This window comes from Motacilla alba, chromosome 5 (assembly GCF_015832195.1).
Source record: "Motacilla alba alba isolate MOTALB_02 chromosome 5, Motacilla_alba_V1.0_pri, whole genome shotgun sequence".
NCBI lineage: Eukaryota > Metazoa > Chordata > Aves > Passeriformes > Motacillidae > Motacilla > Motacilla alba.
The window spans coordinates 9548257-9556741 of record NC_052020.1 but is presented as its reverse complement, the minus strand read 5'-3'; the positions used below and the strand labels follow the sequence as shown (position 1 = coordinate 9556741).

At 68.4% G+C, this 8485-nt stretch overlaps 1 protein-coding gene across 1 annotated transcript; it reads right to left on the bottom strand.

Annotated features, from left to right (window-relative positions):
* Nucleotides 1-5: 5 nt before the first annotated feature.
* On the bottom strand, nt 6-8398 carry PLEKHG3 (pleckstrin homology and RhoGEF domain containing G3; the record flags this gene model as incomplete). The annotated part of the gene is made up of 16 exons (XM_038138021.1): nt 7127-8398; nt 4264-4577; nt 4076-4176; nt 3904-3973; nt 3774-3820; nt 3537-3687; nt 3197-3331; nt 2906-3088; nt 2579-2671; nt 2407-2493; nt 2263-2296; nt 2070-2177; nt 1705-1908; nt 1581-1588; nt 1292-1497; nt 6-1080 (listed from the first exon to the last, which is right to left on the bottom strand). Coding segments are annotated over exons 1-16 (3459 nt in total), but the record flags the coding sequence as incomplete, so codon positions are not given.
* Nucleotides 8399-8485: the final 87 nt, after the last annotated feature.

Genomic DNA, 8485 nt, shown 5'->3' with positions numbered 1-8485 from the left:
AAGGGTTCAGCGCCCACGGGGCTCGAGGGGCTGCGAGGGGCACGAGGGGACGGAGATGCCACCAGTGCCTTGTCCTGCGGCACAGCCAGCGAAGGGGTGCTGGGGGAGGGGTCCCCGTCCTCCTGCGGCGGCAGCGGGGGGCGGCGGGTGCCGGCACGGCGGCTCTTGATGCGGAGGCTGTACTGCCGTGCCAGCTGGTACACCTTGGTGCCCAGATGAGGGGGTGTCAGCAGCAGCTGCGGGGGTGGCCCTGGGGGTGACACTGAGGCGCCCACATCATCCTCCTCCAGGATGACCAGCGGCTCGGGGGACTGGCCCCCGTTCTCCTGGCACAGCTCCGGTGCCTCGGGCTGGCTGGGGGGCTCAGGGCTCTCGGGGGGCCGTGGGAGCCCATTGAGGCGGCACACGGAGCTCCGCACCAGCCCCTTAGGGATGAAGGAGAGGCTCTCGCGGCGGCGCACCCCGAAGCCGGCGTCACGGTGCTCGGCATGGCCATAGTAGCTCTTGATCTTGTCGAGGAGCAGGCGGTCCCGGTTGGAGAGCAGCGATTCCCGGCGGGCTCTGATGAAGGGCTCGGGCGAGGGGATGGCACTGCGGGACTCCCCGGGCTCCGCAGATTCGAGCGGGGGGCCCCCATCCAGGCTGAGGGTGCTGCCACCATGGCTGGGGGTGCGTCCCAGGGTCCCCTCCAGCGCCAGGCTGCTCCTTCGGGACAAGCTGCTGCCGCCGCCAAACCGCTCAGCGATGACGCTGGCCTGGTCCAGCACTGAGGGTGGCAGGATGCTGGCGGCTCCTTCCCCCTCCTCCTCCTCCTCTTCCTCCTCGCTGCTCAACACCTGCAAATCCTCCGCAGCGTGCTCCGGTTCCCTGTCCCCACTGGGCAGCGCCAGGGTCCCCACCAGGGATGGGGATTTGGGGACCTTGGGGTGCTCCCCAGCACTGCTGTTAGGGGTGTGGGTGCTGGGCCCCTGGGCACTCCCTGGTGGGGGCCGGGGGGTCACACTGACCTTCTCACAGCTCCCTGGCCCCCCAGCTGCTCGGCCGCTTGGGTCCCTCCAGCACCCATGGGTGTTCCCCAGCCTGGGCAAGACAAATATGGGGAGTCATGAGCTGGGGGGTCACCCAGATGCTCCGAGCAGGTTAAATCCCAGCCAAGCCATGGGGCCCTGGGAGGGGACACTGAGAGCAACATGGGGTGCCCTGGATGGTGTGAGATGTCCCGGTACTGAGGCAGAGTACCCCAGGAGTGAAGTGGGAGTCCCCCAGAAGTGATTTGGGGTGCTCTGCATACCCTCCCGGGGTTTGAAGGGCTGGTGTAGGTACCTGCTCCTCCATGGGCTCCCTGGACCCTGACAGCTCCTCCTGGCAGGCCTTGCCCAAAGCCTCCTGTTCCTCCTCCTCCTCTTCCTCCGCCACCATGCCCTCAACTGCTGCCCATGCTCTGGGGTGCTGGTGTGGTTCCCCCACTTCTAGGAGCTCCCCGTCGCTGCCGGTGTTCTGTGTGGGGGTGAGCGCCAGGCTCAGCGCCCATGCCAGGGCTGGAGGGACTGGGCACCCCAAACCACCACACCCGGCCTTACCTTCAGCCCTGCCAGCCGGGACAGAGAAAAGCAGAGATTAGTGCAGGGAGCACCCAAAATTCCCCCCGTGGCCCCCAACCACCCCTCTGCCTGCCACACCGGTGCCGCGGCCGTGCCACCTCACCTTGCTCGCCCAGGTGCCACAGGTTGTGCTTGGTGGGCTCTGGGGGGACGGGAGGTGATAGTGGCATCACCCCCCTGTCCCCCAACTCATCAGCACCCCGAGCCCCCTGATCCCGTCTGCTCTCCACACCCGACTGCCTGCGCCCCCCGTGTCCCTGCAGCCGCTCCAGCAGCGTCTCCGTGTGACCCTGGTGCTGGAAGGGCTCTGTGGGAACAGGGACAGGGCACCATCAGCACCCAGTGCCACCCTCCCTACAGGCATTGGTGTCACCCAGCCACAGCTGGGCCCTGGTGAAGGGGTGGCAGAGGGGGAGCACGGTGGGAACACACAGGACAGCAGGAACACTGGTGACACGTGGCTCTCACCAGACTGCCGGCGTCCCTGCAGTGGCTCGGTGGCAGCGTCACCCAGGGGCTGGCAGGACCAGCTCTTCTTCAGGCGCTCAGGGCTGCAGCGGGGCAGGCGTGGGGGATCTGTGGGGACAGGGAGTGACACCAGGGAAAATGGAGGGGTAGGAGTAGGGCAGAGAGGGAATGATAGGACACTAGTGGCACTTACAGAACAGGTCCATCTCCAGGATGGCTTCCTTAGCCTGGGTGGAGGGAGGATGGAGAGAAATTGGCAAAGGTGAGGTACAGCTGCTCCCCCTTCCCGTGCCAGGAGGTCCCTGTGTCACTGAGGTGCCCTCCCCACCAAGCTCACCTTTTGGGGGATGGTGGCATGGTGGTTCTCCAGGATGAGCCGCTTGATGTGATGAGTCCACACACGCTTCTCCTCCACGCTCTTGGCCTGAGGGGCACAGGGAGGGCGGTGGGGTCGGGCAGGGGGTTCCGGGGTGTGTCTCCAGGGTGTCCCCCACCCCATGCACCCCTACCTGCAGGCTGTGCTGCTGCTTGCCATGCTTGTAGTGTGCCAGGCTGAAGCACAGCGAGTCCCGCGTGCTCTCAATCAGCATCAGCGAGGAGCACTGCCGGGAGAGGCATCAGCATCCCAGGAAATTCCCACCCCAGCACCCACCGGTGTCCCTGGACCTCATTGGGCTCCCCTGTTCCCAGCATTCCCCAGTTCCCCCAACCCCAGCACTCACTGCAGTTCCTGGCACCCACCCTGTCCCTCCATCCCGAGCATCCACAGGAATCCCTGGCACCCAGTGGGCTCCCCACTCCTGCCACCCTCACAGCCTCCTGTCCTTATCCCGCACCGGGATGTGGCTCTTGTAGACGTAGTGGTCACCACGGCGCTTGGTGATGAGCAGGGCCTTGTCGAAGAGGAAGAGGGCACGGTCGTGGCGCACCCGCTGTGCCCGAAATGTGCCCTCCAGCACCAGCTCCCCGTAGCTCGTCAGGTCCGGCCCCTTCCAGCCCAGCAGCAGAGACTGGATCTCCTGCACAGACACAGGGGCATCAGCACGCCTGCCACAGCACCCATCTCGTGCCACCTGGTGCCACCCAGTCCCCCTGTGGTGTCTCCCTGGTGTCCCCCCCCTCCCCACCTGCTGGCGGATGGCGTGCTCGTGCTTGCGCTTCATGTCATTGATGTACCAGGCCACACAGGTCATGGTGTCGATGGCCTCCAGCACCAGCTCGTAGTCGTCCCCCGCCTTGTGCTCGAAGTGCCTGGCGATCTCCTGGGCACAGCACGTGGCATCAGGACATGGGAATGTGCCGTGCCAGGTGCCTGGACTGCTCCAGGCACCCAAGCCATATCCCTGTGCCACCCCAGGTAGCTGGGCGAGGCCAGATGCCCACAGCCCCTCCCTGTGCCACCCCAGGCTGTGCCACCACACCACAGCAGGTGCCCACACCGTGCCTTGCCGGGCGCCAGGCGCTCACCTGGAGCAGCAGGTGGTACTTGAGGATCCTCTGGACAGGCTTAAGCAGGTAGGCCCCGAGGGGCAGCGCGTGGCGCAGCCGCTCCTGGCATTCCCGCAGGAACCGTGCCTGGACCTTGCTCCTCATGCACTCGGTCAGTGCTGCCACCGAGCTGCGGGCAGGGAGGGGGCTCAGGTCCCTGCCCACCCTTGTGCCCCCTGCCCACCTCCCTGCTCACACAGCTGTGCCCCTACCCACCTGGGGTAGTTGTTGCAGTACTGGGTGTAGATGGCAAATTCCTGGCTCTGCAGGTACAGGAAACACAGTGAGAGCCTGGTATGACCACACGTCCCCCCTGGTGTCCCCACAAGGCTGCCTGTGCCCTTACCCGGGTGACAAAGCACACGGCCACAGCCACGGGGTCATTGGCGCAGCTCTCCAGATTCTGCAGGAGGGTGCTGGGGGGCACAGAGAGGACAGGGTGACCACAGCCCCCACACAGCCATGGGACAGGGAGAGGACAGACCTCTGTCACCTCCCAGTGGCACCTGCTCCCCCACCTGCTGAGCTCGTAGATGTCCTCGATGTTCCCGAAGAGCGCGCTGACCTGCTCCGGTCGCAGCACCGGCTCCTCTGCGTCGATGATCTTGCCCAGGTAACCCTGCCGGGCACCCACGGTGTCACCATCGCACCCCTAGACCCCACACCGTGTCTAAGGGGTGTGCCCCCACGTGCCCCCGGCACCCACCTCCACGATGCTGCGCAGGTCGCGGGCGTAGGTGCGCTCTGACTCCACGATCTCCTGCACCACGCGGTCCAGGTAGCTGGGCTTGGCCCCGGGACCCCCGAAAGCTGCCAGGGGGTGCCCACCGCGGGCACCGGGCCACCCCCCCGGGGACGCGTTGTTGTTGGCGTTATGGAGCCCCTCGGCCCAGGCCTCAGTTCTGGTGCCGGGCGGATCCTCCATGGCACAGCCGGGCTCCGGGCTCAGGGCAGGGCGCTGCGGGCACGCAGGCACCGGCATCCCGGCATCCCCCGGCACCAGTGGGGCACAGGGCGGCTCTGGGGGGAGAATGGTGGGTTAGGGGGTGCGGAGAGCCCCCAAATACAGGTGGCGTGTGGCACCAAGGGAGTTCACACTGACTAGGAGTCCTGAGGGCCAAGCCCTCAATGCCAAGGGGTGCTAGCATCCCCCGACCCCAAAAATCCCTGAGTACAGCACAACGGAGCCTCTGCACAGCCCAGCAACGCTGAGATTTGCGAGTCCAGCCCCTCCTCATCCCAGACCCGGGGACCGCGCTGGGACCGGGTGGGACGAGCGCCTCTGCCCCCACCCACCGGGGCCGTGCGTCACCGCCGCGCCCGCGGGACACCTTCCAGGTGAGCTCAGCGCCGGCTCGCCCTTCCGGACCACCGGTGCCACCGGGATCCTCCCGTGCCACCGAAACCGCTCAGCGCCACAAACACGCTCGGGACAGACAGAAAGAAAACAGCGGCCAGTGGCAAAGCGTGTGGGAGTGTCGAGGCCACTGAGCCCGGTCACCGCGGCGGCTGGCCCTGGGGACAGTGACCTTGAGCTGGGCCACGTGCTGCGCCCGCGGCGTGGCCGCCCGAGCCCCCCGGCACCCCCGGTGCCGGCACCGAACCGGTCAGGCCGGTTCCCGCCGCCGCTTCCCCACACCCACCGTGCCGCGTGGCCGCCATCCAGCCACCGCCCTCCCCGGGGCTTCCCCGAGCACGCCAGGAGCCCCCCAAAAGGCCACCGCAGTGCCTCCCCACTGGGGTTCGGGCCCATGTCCCCAGCGGTGCCACAGCCCGGAGCTCTGGGTACTGGCACATCCAACCGTGCCTTGGGGCACCTCCCGGGCACCCAGATCAGGGTGATCTGGGGAGCAGCTGCCCCAGCCCCCAAATTCATCACCCCTACGGGCATGGGGTGACCCGGGGTCAGGGTCACCTCGACCCCGGGGGGGTCACCCAGCCGGTGACACCAGAGACAGTAGACCCCGAGCATCCCTCCCGGCAGTGTCCGACCCTTATCCCACCCTGCCGGCGGGACAAAAGAAAACCCCCCAGGTGGAACGAGGGGACCAGACAGGGGCTCCCCCACATGACACCCGGGCGGGGATTTGTGGCTACCGCAGCTCGTCCCCGAAGGCCACCCCCGGCGATCCTAATCCGCTCACAACACCGGGATTACGGCGCCGGTCTCACGTCACCGGCACCGCGGCCACTCTCCTGGGCCCGTCGGCCACCGTCATCCCGCCCCGGTGATCGGGGGGGTTGATCCTCTTACCCCCCCCAGTATCACCTCGGTGGGCACGCGGCTGCCCAGAGCCCTCCCGCTCCCGTTGCTCCGGGCGGGATTAGCTGTGACCTTCACGCCCCCGACCCTCCCCACCCCCGCCACGCAGGACGGGCGATCTCCCTGGAGTGCCGAACAGGGGGCTCCGGTGGCTCCCCAAAACTCCCCGCTGGGGGAAACTGAGGCAGGCGCCGGGTTTGTGGTGCCGGGCCGGCGGGAGGGAGGTGGGATTTTCTCCCCACCGTGGGATGGCCGGCCCCGTTGCGCATTCCAGCGCGGGAGTTGGGGCGCGAGGCACAGCCCACGGCGTTTTCCCAGGATCCCGGCCCGGCACGGCACGGCACGCCGGGAGAGGGGCCGCGACGCGCCAGCCCGCCGGAGCCATATAAGGGCAGGCGGTTCACTATTTCCAGGCATTTTCCAGAATCCCAGCGGCCTTGGGAGCGGGGAGGTCGCCGCCGGCTCCGGCGCAGCTGCCGCGGCCGTCGCTCCCGGCCCCGGCTGGCACCGCCGCTGCCCGGCGGGCACGGGCTGGGCGCCGGCGCTCCCGCCCGCGGGGACTCGGGGGGCTCGGCACCACGGGGGTCCCCGTGTCACGGCATTCCCGGGACAAGGCGGCACCGACCGCGGGGCTGACAAAGCCTCTTAGTGCCCGGCGCCCATGGCGTCGCGCCGCCTAATCCCGAAGGAGGGGCGCAGGACACCCCCACCTCCCACTGGGACCCCTGTCCAGGGTCACCCCACATGCCACAGCCTGTCCTGCACCCCCGGCTGGGCTTGAGGACATCCCAAATTTCTCTGGGTGCCTGTCCCGGGGGTCTGCCAGCACCCCAAGGTCCTGCTGTCCCCTGCCCCTCGGGGACCCCAGTATCCCCAACTCCCACTTCGTGGGGACCCCCAACTCCTGCCTCACTCCGGGCATCCCTGGACTCACGAATCCTGCCTAACCAGGGCCCGTGGATCCTGCTCCACCGGGATGCAACGGCTCCTGCCCCCCCAGAACCCACGGATCCTGCTCCACCGGGACCCACGGATCCTGCCGCGCGGGAATGCAACGGCTCCCGCCCCACCGGAACCCAGGAATCCCACTCCACTGGGATGCAACGACTCCCATTCCACCGGGCCCCTCGGCTCCCGCTTCACCGGGATGCAACAGCTCCTGCAGCACCGGGACCCCCGGATCCTGCCCCACCGGGAGACCCCCGCTGGCGGGGACCCTCGGGACCGCCCCCTCCCGGCGGGGTCCTCCGGCTCCCCTCCCGCTGCCCCCACGGCCGTGCCCCGTTCCCGCCCGGACCGGACTCACCGCGCTCCGCTACCGCCGCCGCCCCGACCCGTCCCGTCCCGCCCCGTCCCGGCCGTGCCCGCAGGAAGCGGCGGGAGCGCCCCGGGGCGGGGACAGCGGCCGCCCCGCCCGGCCCCGGGAACGGGGACTCCCGGGAATGGGAGCGGGACAATACCGCACCGAGCCCGGGCGTGACCGTGGGGCATAGTCCGGTACTGTCCCGGTCCCGGTCCCGGTCCGGTCCAGGCATGGTTCCGGTACAGTCCAGGTGTGATCCAGGTACTGTCCCGGTACGGCCCAGAGATGGTTCAGGTACTGTCTCGGCACGGTCCCGGTAGTGTTCCGGTACAGAACAAGGCGTGCTTCTGGCGTGGTCCCGGTACAGTCCAGGCACAGTCCCGAGACGGTCCCGGGACGCTCCTGATCCTGTCCCGGGGTGCACGGAGCACGGCGGATGGGAGCCCGCAGACACCGCGTCACCCGTGGGGTCCCTTCCCAGGGGACACGGGCACCCGAAGGGGTCCCAGCCCCAGCCATGGGCACCCCCATTCCTGCCCGAGGGGCACAGACAGGGACATAGACACCATTGCCACCGGGCACGGGGCCTCGGTGCCAAGGCGGGATGGGTGCCCGCGGGTGGGGCCTGGTCCCAGTGCCCTTCCATCCCAACTCAGCCCCTTCCATGACTGATGCCCGGCCCTGGCACTGCCGTGACACTTGAGTCCCCAAATCCAACTGTGTGCCAAATCCAACTGGGCTTCAACCCCCCCAGGAAAGCTGGGGGCCAGCTGGAGCCCCCGGCCCCTCACGGCACCTGCCACCAGAATGGGCCCATTCTACAGGCGGGCGCCTCGTGCACTGGATCCGCTCAAAGGCCGGATTGTTCCGAGCGGAGCGGGAACCTGGCCAGGCCCGGCGCTGGCACTGGCACTGTGTGGTGTTGTGGGGGGACGTGCGGCACCCGTGGGATGGTGGGGTCCCCGCTGCCCTCACCAGTATGGGAACATGTGCTCTGCCAGTGTGCTGGACGTGTCTGGGAAGGCGGCTGTGCCTGCTTCCCCGGGATGAGGTATGGGCACGGGAGGGGGTCGGGAGCCGCCAGGGTGGGTGCTGCTGAGGGCACACGCCCTCACTAAACCAGACCTCCTGTCCCGCTCCCCAGTGTCCTGCCCCGAATTTCATAGATCCTCCTCAAACCCCTTCCCCCATATCCACTCTCCCTGTAGCCCCTCCCCGCACCTTCTCCGCATTCTCCCCTCCCCGCAGTCCCTTTCCCACATCTCCATGCCAGATCCCTCTCCTCCTTTCCTCTCTCCCTCTTGCCCCCTGTCCTCCCGCCCGCCAGGGGGCGCCCCGCCCCCTCTTGCCCCCGTCCTCCCG